The sequence below is a fragment of the Python bivittatus genome, unplaced genomic scaffold, assembly GCF_059951505.1.
Source record: "Python bivittatus isolate LINGU-HERP-01145 unplaced genomic scaffold, Pbiv_v1 ctg000430_np1212, whole genome shotgun sequence".
In the NCBI taxonomy this organism is placed as follows: domain Eukaryota; kingdom Metazoa; phylum Chordata; class Lepidosauria; order Squamata; family Pythonidae; genus Python; species Python bivittatus.
The window spans coordinates 1,069,512-1,091,039 of NW_028277071.1; the positions used below are offsets into that span (position 1 = coordinate 1,069,512).

At 39.4% G+C, this 21,528-nt stretch overlaps 4 protein-coding genes across 4 annotated transcripts; all 4 read left to right on the forward strand.

The window, feature by feature from the left end:
* The first annotated feature begins 2,622 nt into the window (after positions 1-2,622).
* On the forward strand, positions 2,623-3,549 carry LOC103054151 (olfactory receptor 10G6-like). The gene has a single exon (XM_007444825.2). The coding sequence runs from the start codon at positions 2,623-2,625 to the stop codon at positions 3,547-3,549; it is 927 nt and encodes a 308-aa protein (XP_007444887.2).
* A 5,277-nt stretch (positions 3,550-8,826) lies between these two features.
* LOC103054398 (olfactory receptor 10G6-like) lies at positions 8,827-9,753 on the forward strand. Its single transcript, XM_088144068.1, has one exon. It carries the CDS (start codon positions 8,827-8,829, stop codon positions 9,751-9,753), a length of 927 nt encoding a protein of 308 aa, XP_088000194.1.
* Positions 9,754-13,501: 3,748 nt separating this feature from the next.
* LOC103050689 (olfactory receptor 10G6-like) lies at positions 13,502-14,428 on the forward strand. The gene has a single exon (XM_007445437.2). The coding sequence runs from the start codon at positions 13,502-13,504 to the stop codon at positions 14,426-14,428; it is 927 nt and encodes a 308-aa protein (XP_007445499.2).
* Positions 14,429-19,302: 4,874 nt separating this feature from the next.
* LOC103057472 (olfactory receptor 10G6-like) lies at positions 19,303-20,232 on the forward strand. Its single transcript, XM_007443635.2, has one exon. It carries the CDS (start codon positions 19,303-19,305, stop codon positions 20,230-20,232), a length of 930 nt encoding a protein of 309 aa, XP_007443697.2.
* Positions 20,233-21,528: the final 1,296 nt, after the last annotated feature.

Genomic DNA, 21,528 nt, shown 5'->3' on the forward strand with positions numbered 1-21,528 from the left:
GGTAGAAAGGCAAAACATTTCTAAATATTCCCTTAGCTCAGATTCCTAGCAAGGGAATGCTTGTTCAGATATCAAGAGAGACATAAGCTGCCGAGATCTTTGTATAAATCATGAAAAACAGGCATCCTTATCATTCTTGGTATCCTTTTTTTTGCAGCAATAAATGCATGCAATATCCATGGCCCTTCTCCTTTGGTTTCCACTGGAAACATAACCATCAAGAAACAAAAGGGAGTCTTCCAAATCAAACATAAAATTGAATCACAGAATCAGATGATAAATCGTTTGTAGCCCAAAAGGAAGTCCTATGGTACAAGGCCCAATCCTAAACACTAGAGGTGCATTTTTAGTATTGCAGACCAAGAATTAACTGAATCCCTCTGTTTGTTCCAAGACCTGAGGAGTAAAAGTCTCTGTCAGAGATATGTAAAAACACATCAGGAAAGAGATGACTAAAATCATGGATTGTAAAGTAAGAACAACATTATGATTGATCAAGGGGAAAACAGAAATTCAACCTCTGCATTTTGGAGGAGGAAAAAGATAATGCAAATGGTAAGACAGAAAAATGACTTTGGCAGTCAGGTCTGGGGTAAAAGAATTCTTCTGAATTAGTTCCCAGTGGAAACAATGGGATCTTAACTAATGGCTAATTGATCTCTTTGATTATTATGCGGGTGAACTTTCAAACTTACCTATTGTGTGAAAATAATTGTTCCCTAGTGGATTTTCTGGTAATCGTAATTGCCTTTGAAATCAGTAATATTTTAAAATAGCATTCACTAACTCTAGGGAATAAGGGCGGAGTCTTCACTGAAGATGCAATATTTTAAAAAGATGTGGAGAGAGTAGGGTCTAAATGCTCCTATCTGGAAACATGAAGATCTGTGACTCTGCCTAATTCTTCATTTCACATTGAGAGTTCATCTCAAGCAGGATTCCATCAGATCCTCAGAAAAGAACTCCAAGGGCCTCTAGATGTGAAAAGGAGAGAAGACCTAATCCTATTTAAGAAGGAATCAACCAGACTTGGAATATCATACAAATTCACAACAGATAAGCTTAAACTAGCTAATATTTCACAAGACCTGACTACCCTTCTGGAACTGCAACACCTTCTTTTGGTATTCATGCAACCATTTATGCCAGCCTTCACTTTAGAAAGAAGTCTTAAGATCTCCCCTTGCCTTCTCAATCCGGTTGAAGATATCCTGGAGACAACTGAAATAACATTGCAATCTCTGAAAAGAAAGATCATCTGCTCTCCATAAATTGCCCAAGAGAAACTGAATGCCATGGTATAAAGCAAAAAATCAGAAAGTAAATAATTTAAATATCCATCAATAGCTTCCGTCTACTCTTCCTGCACCAGCATTAGCAATTAATGGCAGACCTACCAACGTTGTCCTTTTGCCAATTGCAATCCATTTTACACAAGCCACCATAGATCAGAGGAAATTCAATGGCTTCTTCTCCAACATGTTCACAGTGTTGGAATTGTTCACTCAAGAGGCAAATTTTGCCCCCCCCCCCCCAAAAAAACACAGTACTGCAACAGTCTTTTTAGTGTTGTTTTAAGATGGATGATTGACGATTTATTGTTCTGTTTTATGAATGTTATGACTGAATATTGTTTATTCGTATCTTCTGCAGACCGTATCTAGTTGAGAAAGGCAACATTATGCAGCAGAAAATGATACAGATGCCAGGATCTCTGTGGTTTCCCACCTAGTCATTTGGGTGGAGACACTTTTTCAGCTTCTGTATACTCAGGAATGCCACTGAGGACTCACTTGATAACAATTCCACCACACAATACAGCATTAGCAATTTATGGCAGGACTAACAAAGTTGTCCTTTTGCCAACTGCAATCCATTTTACACAAGCATCCATAGCTCAGAATGAATTCAATGGCTTCTTCTCCAATTTGTTCACAGTGTTCGAATTGCTCATTCAAGAAGCAAATTATGCCCCCTCAAAAAAAAATCCACGGAGTGAGTTCAACGGTCTCTTTAGCGTTGTGTTATGATTGATGATTTATTCTTATGACTGAATATTTCTTATTCATATCTCCTGCAGACCGTCTCCAGTTGAAAAAGGCAACATTATGCTACAGCAAATGATATAGATGTCAAGGCCTCTGTGGTTTCCCACCTAGTCGTTTAGGTGGAGACACTTCTTGAACTTGTGAATATTCAGGAATGCTAATGAGGACTTGCTTAATAACAATTCCACCTCAAGATACTTACCCGGTAGCTTTCTGTTGTTAGAGGAATTAATTGACTGCTCACAATTTTGATAGATAGATGATAAGTATGAAATAAATGAAAAAGTGGTAGCACTTTCTCCAGCATATTGAATATTAATTTATTTACCTAATAAATAGTACTTTTTCATTTATTTTATATAACTACCCCCTTGAAATATGAGAAAATGAGGATGATGTGATATTGAGTCCTGTGTGTGAAGGAAAAGTGCACAGCAATGCATGGCATCTCTTTCACAGTAAGTAAATTGAAGTCCTGCAAAATGCACAGAAGCTATTAGTGACTTTACCCAGTAGGAACTTAGAACAGCTCATTGCTCAAGGGACCTGGGGTACATATCAGAATAACTGATACATGGAGTGTCCAAATCAAACAGCCCCAAATGGGTTTATCCTGTCTGAGTTTCCATATCCTCAAGGGTTCAAGCTCCCTTTCCTTCTCTTCTTCTCGACCATGTTTATCCTGACTCTTTCTGGAAATGCCTTGATTATCTGGGTCATGATCTCTGACCTTCAATTGCACAAGCCCATGTACTGGTTCCTGTGTTATCTCTCCATCCTGGATATGGCCTTCTCAGCTGTGGTGGTTCCCAAAGTTATTGCAGGATTCAATTCCAGAGGAAAGGTCATTTCCTTTGCAGGGTGCATAACACAGGTATTCTTTTTTAACTCTGTTGGAGGTGCAGAATGTTTTCTTTACACTTTGATGGCTTATGACCGCTTCTTGGCCATCTGTAAACCCCTCCATTATGGCAACATCATGACCTGGAGAGCCTGCCTCATCCTATCCTTTGGTACCATAATTGGAGGCAGCCTGAACTCTGCTTTTCAGACATCTCTCACCTTTCATTTGCCTTATGGGGAGAACAACTACATTGACTATGTCTTTTGTGACATTCCATCCATCCTGAAGCTGGCTTGTGTTGACATAAAATTTAACGAATTGATGATCATCATTGACATGAACGTTATAACAATGACCTGCTTTCTCCTTATTCTAGCATCTTATGCTTATATCATCACAGCCATTTTAAAGATTAGTAGCAGTGAAGGACGCCAGAGAGCCTTCTCAACTTGCAGTGCTCATCTTACTGTGGTGTTCATATACTACCTGCCTGTGTTTTATCGTTATATGAGGCCAGCTTCTCAGGACTCCATGGATAGTGTGGTGAGCATGTTCTACACCACAATCACCCCTTTGTTGAACCCACTGATATACACACTTAGGAACAAGGAGATGAAAACTGCTCTGAGGAAACTCTGGGGTGGGAATCGAGAGTAGACACCAGGAAGTATACCCAAGTCATTTGTACATTTTTGAAAAGAAACATTGGGAATAGTCAAATTTATGTTATTATTTCAGTGTGGAAATCTGACCTATTTTACGGTTGTATGGAAATTTTCTATTGACCTCTTTTAAATGATTGATAGAGCTGGTCAAATTGCATAGAAAGCCAAAAGAAGCCGATTAGCAGCTTCTTTCAGATGTGTTATGTGTAATCACTTCTTTCTTAATTCAATGGGAATGACTTGGTTAGAGGTGTAAAGAAGTGGAATCACAAGTTGGGCCAATGGTCCTCCTCGCTGCATCTGGTTGAAGAGGAAGATTGAAAAGATGCTCAGGAAATAATCTGAGATATAAGCAATGCGGAAGGAAGCCTGAGGTTTGCCAAGCACACATTCCTATCAGTTGTTGCCTGCTCACACTCCTAGATAAATCCTGACTGAACCAGGGTTTGCTTACAGATGTTCACAGTGTCCTTGTTCAGCCAGCCTCAGTTAGCTGTGCTGTCTTGGATATAGAAGAGGAGGAATTGCAGGAAATCTTCCTCTCTACCATATATTTTGAGGAGAAGTAATATTTCGACCTCTTCCTGGACTTCTGGCTGGGATTCCACTGCCTCCTACAAGACCTGTTTCTGAAGAGATCTCAACAGAGGCATAGAGGAAAAAAATCAGGGAAAAAGAAGAATTTTTTAGCCACTAATTTTTACTGAAGATCTATTGGAGTGTTTATAAAGAACTGTACCTTTTAGAAAGGCACTTAACTCTGCTGAATGTCTCTCCATGAGCTTCTCCCATGCTGTAGGAATCTCTCCGATATAGTAATTTGAATAAACATTGCTCTTTTGTGACTTTATTCATGCAAATTTCGTGAGCATAGACTTTTGTATAGCAAAGTTGAGATTGTTTTTGTTTTTTTGATCTGATCAACCATTGCTTGAGATTCTTCTTCAAGTAGACCGTGTTCCCCCTCAGGTCTCTTTGCAGGTGCAACATGAGATTAGCTTTCCACGTCATTCGTTTTTCATGTATAAAGCACAAGATGAAGTAGGTGTATTGGGGGATTTAAAGAGTTCATTTTGCACTCCAGTATGATTGGCTGCTGGCCTTGTTGCAAAGGAGGGGGTTTATCGCAACAACTCTTATGTGATGCATCCTTGTTTAGTCAAGGGATCCTGACCATTTTTTTGCCTAGATTTACTTTTCTTCCCTTACATAAAACTGTGGCGTAATTATGCATACCTAGCAAGGGAATGCTTGTTCAGATATCAAGAGAGATGTAAGCTCTGAGGTCATTGCATAAATCATGAAGAAGACGGATCCTTACCACTTTTCTTATTGTTTTTTCCAACTATAGATGTATGCAATATCCATTTCCCTTCTTCTTTTGTTTCCCCTGGAAACTTAATCAAGAAACAACAGGGAGTCTTCCAAATCAAAATTAAAGTTCAATATAGAATCAGATGAGAAATCATTTGTACCCCCAAAAGGAAGTCCTATGGCACAAGGCCCAATCCTATACATTAGAGGGGTATTTTCAGTGTTGCATAACCATGAATTAACTGAATCCTTCTGTTTCTTCCTAAAACACACACATGTGTGTCTAGAATGCATGAAATAATATTAATAAACAAATAATAATGATTTCTTTTATCAGTATGACCTGTGATGTTCCATGACTAGAGGATCAAAAGTCTCTGTCAGATACAGTCTCTGTAAAAATAAATCAGTATGACCTGTGATGTTCCATGACTAGAGGAGCAAAAGTCTCTGTCAGATACAGTCTCTGTAAAAATAAATCAGGAAAGTGACAAGAAAGATAATTGATTTTAAGGACAACATTATGATTGATCAAGGGGAAAACAGAAATTCAGTCTCTGCATTTCTCACCTTTCATTTGCCTTATGGGGAGAACAACTACATTGACTATGTCTTTTGTGACATTCCATCCATCCTGAAGCTGGCTTGTGTTGACATAAAATTTAACGAATTGATGATCATCATTGATATGAACTTTATAACAATGACCTGCTTTCTCCTTACCCTAACATCTTATGCTTATATCGTCACAGCCATTTTGAAGATTAGTAGCAGTGAAGGATACCACAGAGCTTTCTCAACTTGCAGTGCTCATCTTACTGTGGTGTTCATATACTACCTGCCTGTGTTTTATCGTTATATGAGGCCAGCTTCTCAGGACTCCATGGATAGTGTGGTGAGCATGTTCTACACCACAATCACCCCTTTGTTGAACCCACTGATATACACACTTAGGAACAAGGAGATGAAAACTGCTCTGAGGAAACTCTGGGGTGGGAATCGAGAGTAGAAACAACAGGGATTCTTCCAAATCAAAATGAACATAGAATCACAGAATCAAATGAGAAATCATTTATAGCCCAAAAGGAAGTCCTAAGGTACAAGGCCAAATCTTATACACTAGAGGTGCATTTTCAGTGTTGCATAATCAAAAATTAACTGAACCCCTCTGTTTCATGAAGGAATGCATGAAATAATAATAATAATAATAATAATAATAATAATAATAATAATAATAAAAAAAATAAAAAAAACAAAGAGAATGCATGAAATAATAATAATAAACAAATAATAATGATTTCTTTTATCTGTATGACCTGTGATGTTCCATGACTAGAGGAGCAAAAGTCTTTGTCAGAGATGTGTAAAAATAAATCAGGAGAATGACAAGAAAGATAATTGATTTTAAGGACAACATTATGATTGATCAAGGGGAAAACAGAAATTCAGTCTCTGCATTTTGGAGGAGGAAAAAGATAATGCAAATGGTAAGACAGAAAAATGACTTTGGCAGTCAGGTCTGGGGTAAAAGAATTCTTCTGAATTAGTTCCCATTGGAAACAATGGGATCTTAAATCCTGGCTAATTGATCTCTTTGATTATTATGTGGGTGAACTTTCAAACTTACCTATTGTGTGAAAATAATTGTTCCCTAGTGGACTTTCTGGTAATCGTAATTGCCTTTCTCTTAAATCAGCAATATTTTAAAATAATGTTCACTAACTCTAGGGAATAAGGGTAGAGTGTTCACTGAAGATGCAATATCTTTAAAAGATGTGGAGAGAATGGGGTCCAAATGTTTCTACCTGGAGACACGAAGGTGTGTGACTCCGCCTAATTCTTCATTTCACATTGAGAGTTCATCTCAAGCAGGAGTTCATCAGATCCTCTGGACAGAACACCAAGGGCCTCTAGATGTGAAAGGAGAAAAAATATCTCAGTGAAATTGAGAAGGAACTCTAATGGCTTGGAGGAGACCTGGCATACCACAATTGTGTATCTCACAATAGCTGATTGCTTTTTTGGAAGCTGCAGTTACCTTTGTTGGGTTTTTTTCAATTCATTATACCAGCTGAAGCTTGGAAAGAAAACTTGAGGTCTTCCTCTCCATGCTCTGTTTAAGACTCCTCTTGGAGCAACTCAAAGTATATTGCTGTCCATAAAGAGAACAATCATCTGTTTTCCTTAAAGTGTCCGGTGAATCTTCTGAACAGAAAGAGAATTAAATGTTATAAACCTACAAGTGAACAAGCAAATAATTCAAAAATCCATCAATAGTTTCCACCTACTCTTCCAGGAACAGCATTAGAAATGTTGTCGTTTTAACCCTTCTAACCTATTTCACACCAGCAAGCATAGCGTTTTAGAAAAGAGAAATGAATTGAATCATTTACAATGTTGGAATAGGTCTGTGAAGAGATAAATGGCGCCAAAAAAGTCTCTGTTTTCCATGTTGTGTTATGATTGATAAGTCTTCTGGAATCTCAACACAGTTAGTAAAGGAGTAAAGGGTATATTAGGCTACAGCAAATTATTTTTTATGTGGTCATTTGAGGGCAGACATTTTTCAACTTGTCTTTCATATTTTCATATCAGATACTTTCCAATTAATATATAGGAACAATTGTAGGATTTCCACCACCAGTGTAAGAGGACCTGCTTTATCCCCAAATCCATACTTCTCTTTCCTATCAGGTTGATGGAAACTTAACTCATATATTTTTTCTGTCAGGCAGTTTCTGATTAACATATAGGGAGAATCAGTTTTCTTCCACCCATGTAAAAGGACTTGCATCAACCTCAGAGCCATATTTCTGTTGTCTATCAGGCTGATGAGTGAAGGAGAACATTCCAGTCACTTTGCTTGGTGGCCTTCGCTTCTTCTCAAGTGGATATCTTGCAGATGTTTTGAAATTGGTCTCTCTCTCTCTGGCATTTCTTACCTCACCTGTTGACTTGGGGACACTGGCTCTCTGGCAGCCCAACCTGTTGGTCAGTAGTTGTTACTGGGAGAAACCCCCATTGTTCATTATCCAGGGCCCATCAAGATCAGGAAAGTTACAAGCAGTAATAAATAATTAGGTGTATCCCATTAGCAGTCAGAGAGGAACGATGGGATACAGTCAATCAACTGACCAGTCAAGGAGAAGAAACCCCCACCAGATCATTCATGTTACAGTTATAAAAGAATTATAACCAAATTTCCCCAACTTTATTTAAATATGACAAATATTGAGGGAAATATTGAGAAAATATGCTTCTAACATTACAATAGGTTCTCCTATTCAGCTCTTATCACACAAAACTCTGGGACATAAGGAGTGTTTCACCTCCACAAATCCAGGGTTAGTCCACAGGGATCCACTCTCCTGATCCATGCATTTGTAGGCTAGATGTTAGATGTTTGAAAAAGAGCCATCTTTTTCTGTGCCAGGTATTACTTCTTTCAGGAACATCATTAACTCTAAAAAGGAGCCTCTGATTTTGAGAGGGAGTGTTTCTCCCGTTTATTAAGGGAACTGAAAAGATGTTGACATTCTGTTAAAGTTATAAATAGTAGTATAAGGTTGTAATTTTGAGAGGAGAGAGCTCATAATGCATTCAGCAAGGCTACTGAGGACTGACTTAATAACAGTTCCACCCGGGATACCCAGAAGCTTCCTTTTGTTAAAGAAATCATCTGATTGCTCAATTGCTATATTTTTTTACCAGCTATGAAATAACTGAAAAAGAAATAGTTCTCTCTCCACCATGATGTTATATAGATTTATGTGTTTGAAGAAAGAGTCAACTGCAGTGCCCAGCAACTGCTTCTTAGCAAATAATTGCAAGCCCTGCAAAATTCAAGTAACCTGTCAGTGTCCTCTCTCCAGTAGGAACAAACTCCAAATATAAGTTCCCACTTAAAATATCTCATTGCTCAACAGGTTGGGTGATTATAACAAAAAAGTGCTATATGGAGTGCCCAAATCAAACAGCTCCAAATGAGTTTATCCTCTCTGGGTTTCCATATACACAAGAGTTAAAGCTCCCCTTGCTTCTCTTCTTCTCAGTCATGTTTATTCTCACCCTTTCTGGAAATTCTGTGATCATCTTGGTGGTGATCTCTGATCTTCAACTACACAAGCCCATGTACTGGTTCCTCTGTCATCTCTCCATCCTGGATATGGCTTTCTCCGCTGTGGTGGTTCCCAAAGTTATTGCTGGATTCAATTCTAGAGGAAAGTTCATTTCTTTCACAGGGTGTGTGACTCAGATATTTTTTTTGAACTTCCTGGGATGTGCAGAAAGCCTTCTTTACACCTTGATGGCTTATGACCGCTTCTTGGCCATCTGTAAACCACTCCATTATGGCAACATCATGACCTGGAAAGCCTGCCTCATCCTCTCCTTTGGTACCATAATTGGTGGCTGCCTCAACTCCACATTTCAGACATCTCTCACCTTTCATTTGCCTTATGGACAGAGAAACTATATTGATTATGTCTTCTGTGACATTCCTGCCATACTGAAGCTTGCTTGTGCTGATACAAAGCTCAATGAGTTGATGATCTTCATTGACATTGGCCTTGTAGCAATGACTTGCTTTCTCCTTATCCTAGCATCTTATGCTTACATCATCACAGCTATTTTGAGGATTAACAGCAATGAAGGACGCCACAGAGCCTTCTCAACTTGCACTGCCCATCTTACTGTGGTGGTCATATATTACCTGCCTGTGGTGTATCATTATCTGAGGCCAGCTTCTCAGGACTCCATGGATGGTGTGGTGAGCATGTTCTACACCACAATCACCCCTTTGCTGAACCCAGTGATATACACACTTAGGAACAAGGAGATGAAAACTGCTCTGAGGAAACTCTGGGGTGGGAATCCAGAGTAGATAACGGTAGGTGTGCACAATGTATTTTTCCTCATGTTTATATGACCAGATGTGAATTCTACTTAACTTTACTATATGGATTTGCAAATAAGAATGGGGAAGAATGATCAGAACTACAGTGCCTACTACCTTTTCTGTAGCTCATCTGGAATTGTTGGAGGGACACGTGTATGTAATTTTTAGAAGTCTATTTAGTTTTTCTCTTGGAGATCTTTGGATGCATTTCTACTTTTTTGTATGGTTGCCTCAATTAGATTTATCCTAAAATGTGTTAACCATTGTTTAAAATTGCTCTTTTATTACCATGTTTGTTTCAAAGGGAGCTGTAACACAGTGGATTGTTGATTCTGGAAATATGATAGGTCATTCTTTTTCAGTAAAAGCTGCAGAAATGTTCATAATGAAGTAGCATTCTCGGTGTTTGATAGTTTTGGAGATCATGCCAATATTTTGCTGAGAATCAAAAATGTATTGAAACATTGCCCCTTTGTATTGTGTTCTTGTTAGGTCCTGCTGAGGTCTCTGTCCATCTATCTTCCTACTTTACTACGATGACTTCCTAATGATTTTTACTTAAGGAACAAAGTCCTTCTAAACCAATGGGATGGTCCACATCTTTAAATGCTTGTTGGTTCTGGCTTCTGGCTCCACTGAACTGCATGGATTCATCTTCAATCCTGTTTGATCTGTACTTCTAAGTTGTACCATGTCCCCTGCATCCTATCTGCTGGATTATTTTGAACTTTTATACCTGCTATAGCTTTGGCATTTAAATTACACTCCCTGATCTAAATGGAAGTATCAATATATAATATTTATATAATATGATTTTTTTTTCCCTAATGAAAATATATGGGATTTGCATTTCTAATCCTTGAGAACGTGGGCTTTTTATTAAGAAAACAAAAATCAAATTCCTATTATTGTCATCGGGTTTAACTTAGAAGCATTTTGTTTCTAAAATAAATAACAAGAAAGCTCTAACGTTATGAACCCCAAGACTTTACTTTGTTTCTTGGGTATTGTATTTCACTCATGATGAGACAATGAGTTTTTTATATAATTCACCATTGGGAAAAACTGGGTGGAACATTATTGAGTTGTAGGATATTTGAAGAAAAGAAAATGGAAGCATCACATACATATCTGGAAGGAATTTCCAGAATTCTGGAAGGATCAGAGAAACAAAAACAACCAGAGTTTTTTTGAAGAATCAGGATGCAACTATAGAAATAAGAAGAGACAGAAAAGGTATCTGAAGGCTTTTGAGAGAAAGAAAATTTTACGCTGGTTCCCACAGCAGAGAGAAAACCACCAGAGCATTTAGGGGAGGAAACATGCATAAAACAGTGGAGCACAGTATTTCAGTTTTGTTTTTATGTCACTAACTGTTTTGCAAAGAGCTCCGATCATTTGTATTGAGTGTTGACGTCTGGCTTTTATATAGAGCTTCGCTCGTACACATTGTAAGCCATGTCGGCTTACTTGGTGAAGTTGGGTAGCTGTAACAATTGGCCAGATAAAGAAACCAAAATGATACTTTTGCTAAATAAATACATAAATAGTTAAATACGTAAACAACATGATAAGGCATACGAATGGCTTTCGTCACTAAGTGCCAGATATATTTGCTGTGCTTGGTTTGTTCCCACTGAGATCCATGGGGTGTTAGGTCGTGTAATGGAAAGAAGGAACAACCGTGAGGAACAGGAAGAAAACCCCCAATCAGGACAAAGGTCACATAATAGAAATCGGCTTTAAACAGCTCTATGGCTACTGCGTCTGTGTTTGGTGAACTACTGTTTGACAGCTCTTTTATTGACCCACCGTGGGCTAGTACACAATTCTGATAAATAAATAAATAAATAAATAAATAAATAAATAAATCCGCATGATATCTAAATTTCCCATGCAGTACATATTCTCTCTCTGCAAATTATTCTGTCTTCTATAATCCCATTTGTAGAGGGTTTCTGTATAGTGTCTACATTTCCCTTATTTACCTCTATTGTTTCTGTTCAATGATCACTCTTGGCTATTCCAACCATAGCTGTAAATTTGCCTGTGAATTCTTTAAAAATATCTCTTTTTTCCTTTCCTGTTATTTCCTCAGGACTGGGGTATCTTTGGTTCTTGCTTCTTGTCTCATCTATCACACTGATTATTATGAGCCAAACTTTAGGCCCAGCCCATAGTTTTCTAACTGTTCCTCAGTGGCTTTCTGGTAATGTTACCAGAATTCTGGTAATTACCTTTTCTCTAAATAAGCATTTAAGATAACACTCAGAGGAATTTGATGGAAGGACCAACAATGCACATCCTGGGAAATTATGAGTGAGGAGATATGGGAGTTGCTGAAGATGCATCACTATAAAGAGATGGGGAAAAAGAACTGCAGAACTGAAAAAGTGATCCTATGTGGACCCATTCTTCTCTCAAGTTCTCAAGGTAAAGCAATGTTCTTTCATTCTTTATTTTATGCACATACGTGCTAAAGACAATACTGTCCTCTTAAGGAAGCATCTAAATATGCTAGCTGAGAAAAAAGCAACATGCAAAGCAAGTGAGAAGAACATAAGATGCTTGGGAAGATCTTGTTGTATTCTGGCTCTCAACCAGCTTATACTACACAATAGCTAATATTATCTTCCTCTTCTTTTTAATGCTAACATACCTTCTTCTGTGACAAATTAAAACAAGTCTCACTCTGAAAAGAAACCTTGAGATTGAGATGTCCTCCGTATACTCATGTCTAGCTAAAGGCAATTCCATTTGGGGTCAACTCAGTGTCCATTGCCATCACAGAAAAGACAGATCTGCTATCAGTGAGACCTCCTAAGAACCTTCTACACACTTATCTTGGATTCTTTACGAAACACCTGCATTCTTCTTACAATTGTTATTGATCAGGCTGAAACAAAAATATACAATTCAGGACATTTGTGGTCCTTTCAGTGGAGAAGTCCACTATATTTGAATGCAAATAAGAAGGTGGGAAGAAGATATATGGTCTGTTTCATGGTATGTTATAAATGTATACCTAGAAGGGCCACATTATTTCCTATACTTGTGTTGATATCTATGTGATAAATGTAGTATCAGACTGATTGCTTTAGGGTCTGGCTTCCATCATTTCATTTACCTGAAATTACCAGAAATTCTCTTCTGGTTAAGCTAATATTTAGCAAACTTTTTGAAACTGTGGAATAAAACTATTTATGGAGTTATGTGTTTAAGAGTTTTAGGCAGTATCTTTTCCAACATACACTTATGGCTAATCCCAAAGATACCTGAATTTATCTTGCTGTTATGAAAAGTCTTCAGGGTTGAAACTTTTAACAAAACAAGGCTAATAAATCTTGTAAAGACTGACTTAATAACATTTTTAACAAATTTGCCAAGTATCATCTTTTTCTTAGGAAAATTGTGCCATCAAATAATTTCTTCTTCATGACTATGAAATATTGGAATGGTGATCACATGCCTTTGCAAGAGTTAATAATATAATATAGAAAACTGGAATTTGAATTAAACATGAATGAGTGAAGGTAAAGAATTCAAGTTCAGCTCTATAAATACCTACAAGTGCTAGAGACAGAAAGACCTTGGCAACCTATTTGAGTGCCTCGTGGTACTAAAACTATATATTGGTAAATACAAAATTTAAAAAGTGATTTCTTTTCAAAAGGAACTGAGTCCAGGGAAAAGGTGCACCCATATAGTGTCTGGTTAGATTTATACCTGATACATGGAGTGTTCAAATCAAACAGCCCCAAATGAATTTATTCTCTCTGGGTTTCCATATCCACAAGAGCTAAAGCTCCCTTTGCTTTGCTTTTTCTCAATCATGTTTATTCTGACTCTTTCTGGAAATTCCCTCATCATCTTGGTGGTGATCTCTGACCTTCAGTTGCATAAGCCTATGTATTGGTTCCTTTGTCATCTCTCCATCTTAGACATGGCCTTCTCCTCTGTGGTGGTTCCCAAAGTTATTGCAGGATTCATTCCTGGTGGAAAAGTAATTTCTTTTGTAGGGTGTGTGACTCAACTATTCTTCTTTCATTTCCTTGGATGTGCAGAAAGCCTCCTCTACACCTTGATGGCTTATGACCGCTTCTTGGCCATCTGTAAACCACTCTATTATGGCAACATCATGACCTGGAAAGTCTGCCTCATTCTCTGTTTGGGTACCATAATTGGAGGCAGTCTCAACTCCACATTTCAGACATTTCTCACCTTCCACTTGCCTTATGGACAGAGATACTATATTGACTATGTCTTCTGTGACATTCCTGCCATGCTGAAACTGGCTTGTGTTGATACAAAACTCAATGAGTTGATGAGCTTCATTGACATTGGCCTTGTGGCAATGACCTGCTTTCTCCTTATCTTAGCATCCTATGTCTATATCATCCTGGCCATTTTGAAGATTAGTAGCAGTGAAGGACGGCACCGAGCTTTCTCAACTTGTACTGCCCATCTTACTGTAGTTGGCATATATTACCTGCCTGTGGTGTATCATTATCTGAGGCCATCTTCACAGGGCTCCATGGATGGTGTGGTGAGCATGTTCTACACCACAGTAACCCCTTTGTTGAATCCAGTGATATACACACTTAGGAACAAGGAGATGAAGACTGCTCTGGTGAAATTGTGGAGAGGAAATTCAGAATAGGCAACAGCAAGTAAACAAACTGATTTTTACTTATTTTTCTATTATCAGAATTATCAGAACTTTCACCTGAATGGGGAAAAGTGAACATAACTGCCTAGAACTGTGGTAGTCATGAATGCCTTTGGGTGCGTCCTCCTCACAGGTTGTGTCAGTCACAGATTTTTTTTTTGTTATATTGTGCTCCAGAGAAAGTTTGCTCTTTTGATACTAAAGAAACCAAGAACACATTCCAATGGTATTTTTGTACATTATTTAAATTACTATTTCTCCATTGAAACTGAATTCCTAATAAACCCTCATTCTCAGATTTAAATACTTTTGTTTAGATGTTTGGAGATTACGCACTGTAAATTGCTATTGGACATTTGAATTAGAAATCAAAAGTTTAAAGGAAATTTTTAAAAAGTTAACTAATATAGTGATGACCCTCACCATGTTTAACACAAATGAGTTCTCAGCACCTTCCTTTCCCTACTCGCCAGGACTTGCTGCAGATCACCAGTGTCCTTGGTACCAAGCACTGGGACTACCTATCTCTAATACCTTTTGCCCACTTAGTAAGATTGGGCAGAACAGATGTACTCCAGATCCTTTTAATTCAACAATGTCATGGTGGCAGAGACCTTGTAGACAGAATGGTGGGGAACTGACCAGTGAGTAACAGAAAGCAAACACAGTTTATTCTCCCTAGTCTCTTAAGCGTTCAGGGTCAGGGGCTATCATCAAAAATAGACTGTATGGAGAATCAGCAGTCCAACTCAAGATCTCGAAGTAATTTCTCAAAATAAAACATCAAACCAAGGAAATAAATGGGTCTGGTAGCAGCAGTTGGAGGCCTGTTCTCCTCCTATTCATCAATGGTCTCAGTGTGCCTTCCAGTCTCGGCTGGCAGCATATAGGTCAGTGTTTCTTAACCTTGACAGCTCCCAGAATTCCCCAGTAAGCATGTTGAGAAACACTGATATAGGCAATTTCTTATTTGGGAAGTTTCTGGACTCTTCTTTTCCGCTAAGTAAGGCTTTCCAATGAGGTACCAGCTATCTTCTCTGTCTAGGCAAAAAGGTGAGTCCTGGCCAGGCGGGGGAGTCTGCTTATACAGGCCTGATAAGGGTAATTCCAGCCAGTGCTTTCTCTGCAGGTTTCTCTTTGTCTGTCCTCTGGTATTGTTACAAGGGCTCCCAGGTTTGGCTTATGGACACTCACTCACACACTCACAGCCTATTGAGGCACACGGATCTTGTAAGCCCCCCTTGCTTTCTACTTGGGTTTTCCAGATAGGTGCGGCTTGAGCAGACAAGACACACAGCCCTGGTCAACAGCTGGGAAATAATTAGGGACACACCCAAATCACTTTCAACCAAGCACTGAGGCAGAAGAGGTTCTTTGGAATACACGGAGACCCAGTGAATTTAAAAGGACAGCAAAACTTTACTGGTTACAATGTACATTTGCTCTTCCATATATGAACACACACACTCATCCACACTTACCCACATCCTTCTCAACTAGGCTGCCAGGCACTAGCTAGAGAGAGGGAAGCTGCCAAGTCTGGATCCAAAGACGACTCAAGGAGTAGGTGAGCTTCAGGACCCCTTTTATCCCCAAAATTCCTTGCTTGAGCTGGCAGCTGCTCTAGCCTTGTTAATCTACAAGTCTGGTAGCTGTTGATAGGATTGGGGAGAGGTTTCCATGCCTTGAGGCCCAACTTCCTTTGTCTGCTTCAGGTGACATTTTTTTCCTTTGTTTCCTTAACGACTTGCTTCCTTCTTATCTATCTCCCTGAAGGGATCCTTTTGACAAGATTCCTGGCTTCTGTCCTCTCTGCTTACGTGCTGCTTCATCTTCTAGTTATGGCAGCTTCAGCCTAGTCTCACAGTGTCTGCCCTCTCCCTCCACCTTCTTCTCCAGCCCTCCCGCCTGCCCATTCTTCAGAGCAGCCTTGATGCTTAACCAGCGCTGAGCCTGCAGGCACTTACAGTCTGGAGCTGTGGCTTCCTCAGAAGGAGGCTGGTGTTTTCCCTTCACCCCAGTCATCTATTGGGACCCTGGAATGCATTCCTGGATTGCAAGGCTCTGCTTGTAGTTACTCACACCCTGGTCGCCTCCCCAATGGACTACTGTAACACGCTCCAATGGGGCTGCCCTTGAAGAGAATTTGGAAGCTTCCACTGATTCTGACCTTTAAAGCCCTACATGGCAAGGGGGACCAGCTTATCTGAGGGACTGCCTCTCCCCGGTTACATCTACCCATTCCATCAGGTCAGGCAGGAGAGGCATCTTGTGGGTCCAATCTGTTAAGGAGTGCCATCTGATGGGATGCAAGAGGAGAGCCTTTTCGGCCATGGCACCCACTCTTTGGACCATCATCCCCCTGAGGTGAGGTTAGCCCCAATCCTAGTGACCTTCCAGAAACTCCTCAAAATGTGGTTTTCTCAACAGGCCCCAGGGATGCCCTGCTAACAAGGAGCCTGTGCTCTGGCAATATCATGTGTAAGATTCTGATGTATTCCCTCTTGCTAACTTGTTTACGTTTAATTGTTTTTAAGTGTTTTTTGAAGAATGTTTTAATTGTGAGATGAGCAGCCATACAAATTTGATAAATAAAAATGAAATAAAAATGCATGCTCTTTTATGGCACCTACAAAAACAGCAACTCCCAGCCACCCCCCAGAGATTCAAATGGCTTTTTAACTGTCCCTTATTTTATAATGTGAGAGCCAGTTTGGCGGTTAAGGCACCAGGCTAGAAATCGGAGGCCGTGAGTCCTAGTCCCGCCTGAGGCACGAAGCCAGCTAGATGACCTTGGGCCAGTCCCTCTCTCTCAGCCCTAGGAAGAGGAAGGCGATGGCAAACCACTTTTGAAATCTTGCCAAGAAAACTGCAGGGACTAGTTTAGGCAGTTGCCAGGAGTCAACAATGACTCAAAAGCAATAGATGATAGGTAGATAGGTAGGTAGGTAGGTAGGTAGGTAGGTAGGTAGGTAGGTAGGTAGATAGATAGATAGATAGATAGATAGATAGATAGATAGATAGATAGATAGATAGATAGATAGATAGATAGTTGTGCAACCTCAGGAACATAAATAGTGATAAAAATGACCTAAGGAAAATGGAGTTCTATATAATAATAATATACAGCTAACTCAGTCCTTTAAAACACAACTAAATCTAGACCATAGAACAACCTACTGCTCCATCTTCTCATTTTTACAATATAAAGACCTACCAGCACCAACAGAGAGCACCTCTCTTGAATCCACTCTTTGACATTTGGGGTGACATCTTTTGACTCCAGAGAGGTGTTCTTTTATCCATGAAACATTGCCTGGTGAATATATAGTTTGCATTCAGGAGAAAGCTAGAAAACCTTTCAAGGACCTGGTGGATCGCCACGTCTTGGTTTTCCCCTCTTTTCTGCTGCAGCTGCTTCTCCTTGCTATGTCTTGATGTTCAGGGTCCACAGAGGCCACTGGAGGGGGCACAGAACAAAAACCAAGATGGTGGCTGCAACCGTGTGATTGAGGTTTGATTGCACAGTTGCAGCAACCATCCTGATTTTTTTAAACCACTCCTTCCCCTTTCCTAAACTTTGCTACAAGATAAGAAGATGACTCGGAGAGCTGCATATGATCCATAGGACCCAAACAACTGCACACTATTCTATAAACCATCAGTTGCCTCAATGGATTTTTTTTTTCCATGCACAATGCAGCACATACTGTTTTTCACAAATGTTTCATGGATTAATTCTGAAACAAACCGGGGGGGGGGGGAGATGAACTCCTGAAATCCCTAAAGGGCAAATATATGGAATGGTAAAAGCAAAACTGCACAAAAGGGAAAGAGTTAAGAAGAAAGAAGAAATCATTAAAACAGTACCATATTCTAAATTTCTAAACGGAAGAACTTCAGGGAATTAGTACCAGCAGGAAATGCCCTGTTCTCATGAGCAAACATGTATTTAAAGCTTAGATCTTTTCCTTGCTTATATTCTGTAGACCCAGATGGTTAATTAAGGAAATGAAGAGCATTAATGATGAGAATAAGCTGATAGAAAGCTTTGTAGCTAAGATTTGGTCACCAGCTTCCTTGTAATGGAAATTCTGCAATGAAAGGTATAGCTACCTGAAAGACTACCTCATTTTATTTTTCAAAGTATCTTTGAAAAACATGCTCTGAAGGACATGGTAAAGGAAGAACAGAGGAAGATATGATATGGAATGGCAGACGAAGAATTTGGGGATTCTAAGCCTCCAGTGAAGAAACTAGAATGTATTTGGAGTTACTATGATATGTATTTTGTCATGTTCACAACTGTTTATCCTGCCTGTTTCAAGCAGTTTTCTCCAGTTTGTGTCACATTCTCTAAGGCAAATCTTCTCCTAAGTGGGAAATTTGAAGAATTTGTGTACATTGCTTGGGAACATAAAGACACATTGTTTTAGGAGACAAATTATTTAAGAATTTGAGAGTACTTTGGATGGAGACTCAAGCCTTTGGTGAGGAACAAAAAACAGCTGCAGAATGGAGAAGTGTCATGTTTGAAAACAAAGATTTTTCTCTTGAGTCTCCCTGGATCTTATTTGCATCTTCAGATTCACTGAAATCTAAAATCTACATCTCCAAGCTTCTATTTTAAGCAAGGAAAAAAGAACCATTCAGAGACCAAAATCTTTGGTGTTGTGGGCAAAAAGAACATGATTCTCTGGCTTAGAAAACTTTAAGAATCTTGCTTAACATCACACTTTACAATGAGCACCATCTGAACCCTGAAATATTCCCAGAAAGAAAATCTCAGTATTTCTCATTTCCTGCTAATCCTCTCCCATGGAAAGGTGAATCAACCCTCTTTCCCAGGGAGGACTATTGCATAAATGGGGTGTGAAAACCAAACAGTCTGGACTGAATTTGTCCTCTTGGGCATTCCATACCCTCAACAGCTCTATACCCCCTTATTCCTCTTCTTTCTGCTTGTCTATTTCCTGTCTATAACTGGGAATATTCTGATCCTATTGACTGTGGCATCTAAATCTGACTTGCACAAGCCAATGTACTGGTTTCTCTGCAATTTAGCTATCATGGATATTGCAGTATCCACCGTAGTAGTCCCAAAGGTGATGGATGGGTTTGTGGAAGGAGGACGGATCATTTCTTTTGGAGGTTGTCTGACCCAGCTCTTCTTCTACCACTTTCTGAGCTGTTCTGAGTTCTTCCTCTACACTGTCATGGCCTATGACCGCTTCCTTGCCATCTGTAAGCCTCTTCATTACAACACCATAATGAATCACAGAATGTGCTTCTGTCTTTCCTTGGGCACATGGTTTGGTGGATGTCTCCATTCCATCATGGTTACCTCCCTCTCCTATGGCTTGCCTTATGGACCTAAAAATGAGGTGAACTTCATCTTGTGTGAAATTCTTTCCGTGTTGAAATTGGCTTGCTCAGACACTTGGTTCCATGAGATATTTACCTTGGTTGATATTGGTTTAGTAGCCATCTTCTGTATCTTCTTCATTGTAATGTCGTACATGTATATTGTCTCTGCCATTTTGAAAATCCCCTCAGTTGAAGGACAACACCGGGCATTCTCTACTTGTACTTCCCACCTCATTGTGGTGATGATCTGCTATGTGCCTGCAGCTTTCAATTATTTGAGAACAGGGACTCTGGATCTTCTAAGTGGGGTGATAGCCCTTTTTTATACCACCTGGACTCCATTCCTTAATCCACTCATTTATACATTAAGGAACAAGGAGATGAAAGATGCAATGCTGAGGCTGAGAGATAGGGTTAGGGGACTTTAATGGTATGCAGATCCAACTAGATTAGACATCAGAAGATTCAAGAAAGGATTCCATGTAGGGTTCTCTTTTCTAAAACTATAGTCAAACTACAGAGAGGTTGAGTAAGGATCAAATTGCAAAATGCATGTTATTGTTTTGTACATTGATCATTCTACAATTACTTGATTCCTTTTGACTGTATAACACAACACACGAGGTCAGGAAAGACTTAACAGATGGGTTACACAGCATACAAAGCCTGATTAGGGTACACCTTGGGAGGGGAGTGGTGGTATGTCTATGTACATCTATGGTACAGCATCTTGCAACATATTGTCTCAATATATAGTATATGAACCCTGACAGTGGATTAGTTTGGTAACCAAATTATGGATGTGTAAGGTTTGTAGACCTGAATCTTAAGGAATTCAATACCAAGAATTCAGGCGGAGGCTCTTAAAAAGAAAACAGCTCTTTAATCGGCCAAGTGAAGCAGCTGGGTGGGCAGCAATCCCAAAACACAGGCAGAGAGTGCTGGGATGCTCCACCACACCAACAAGATTTCAAAGGCAGTTTTTATAGCATTGCAAGGACAATCGATTGCAACTAATAAGGCAGTTTCAGGCAGTTTGAACCAGTGTCCCCCCTTTACCCTCAAGACTTTTTCCCTGTGCTCTCCCCCCTCAAGGTCTTCTGTGTACATGTCCTTCAGGCAGTTTCTTCCTACCACAAGCAAAATACAGAAGCGAGATAGTGAGAGCCAGGCTAAGAAAATTCCCCCCCTTTTTCCTCCCTTTCAGATGTTATACAAAGAGAAGCTTTAATTCTTATGATTCTTTTTTTATATATACACTAAGCTGGAGGACCGTGAGACAGTCCCTCTTGAAACCAGATTGATGTCAAGTAACAGCCTGTAATGTTCCAGCAAAGGGCTTCAATGGGACAATGCTCAGCCCAAGGAGGCATACAAGGTAGGGTAAAGATGAGACATCTTTGGTTTCCCCCTTTAGTTGAGGGGCAGATGAGCTGAGTACAACATGATGTGATTTGGTCCTGGAACTGGATTAGAAAAGGACTGAGAATTGACATATCACATGCCAGATTATCTAACAGCACTATGAGTTCTCCTAGAAATGTTATTGGAAAGGGAGATGTGTTAGGGGTATCAACTTTGTGGATCCTCATCTTGTAGATGACTATAACCGTACTAATACTTATACCTATATGGAAATCAATCTTATATCACAAGAGATACCAACAGTCTCCAGTGTATTCTTCTAAGAAAATTACTAGCAAAACTCTTCCCTTCTCACACAT

What these genes read in the sequence shown, in the direction of transcription:
- LOC103054151 (XM_007444825.2), top strand. Translation starts at nt 2,623, where the DNA reads ATGGAGTGTCCAAATCAAACAGCCCCAAATGGGTTTATCCTGTCTGAG.
- LOC103054398 (XM_088144068.1), top strand. Translation starts at nt 8,827, where the DNA reads ATGGAGTGCCCAAATCAAACAGCTCCAAATGAGTTTATCCTCTCTGGG.
- LOC103050689 (XM_007445437.2), top strand. Translation starts at nt 13,502, where the DNA reads ATGGAGTGTTCAAATCAAACAGCCCCAAATGAATTTATTCTCTCTGGG.
- LOC103057472 (XM_007443635.2), top strand. Translation starts at nt 19,303, where the DNA reads ATGGGGTGTGAAAACCAAACAGTCTGGACTGAATTTGTCCTCTTGGGC.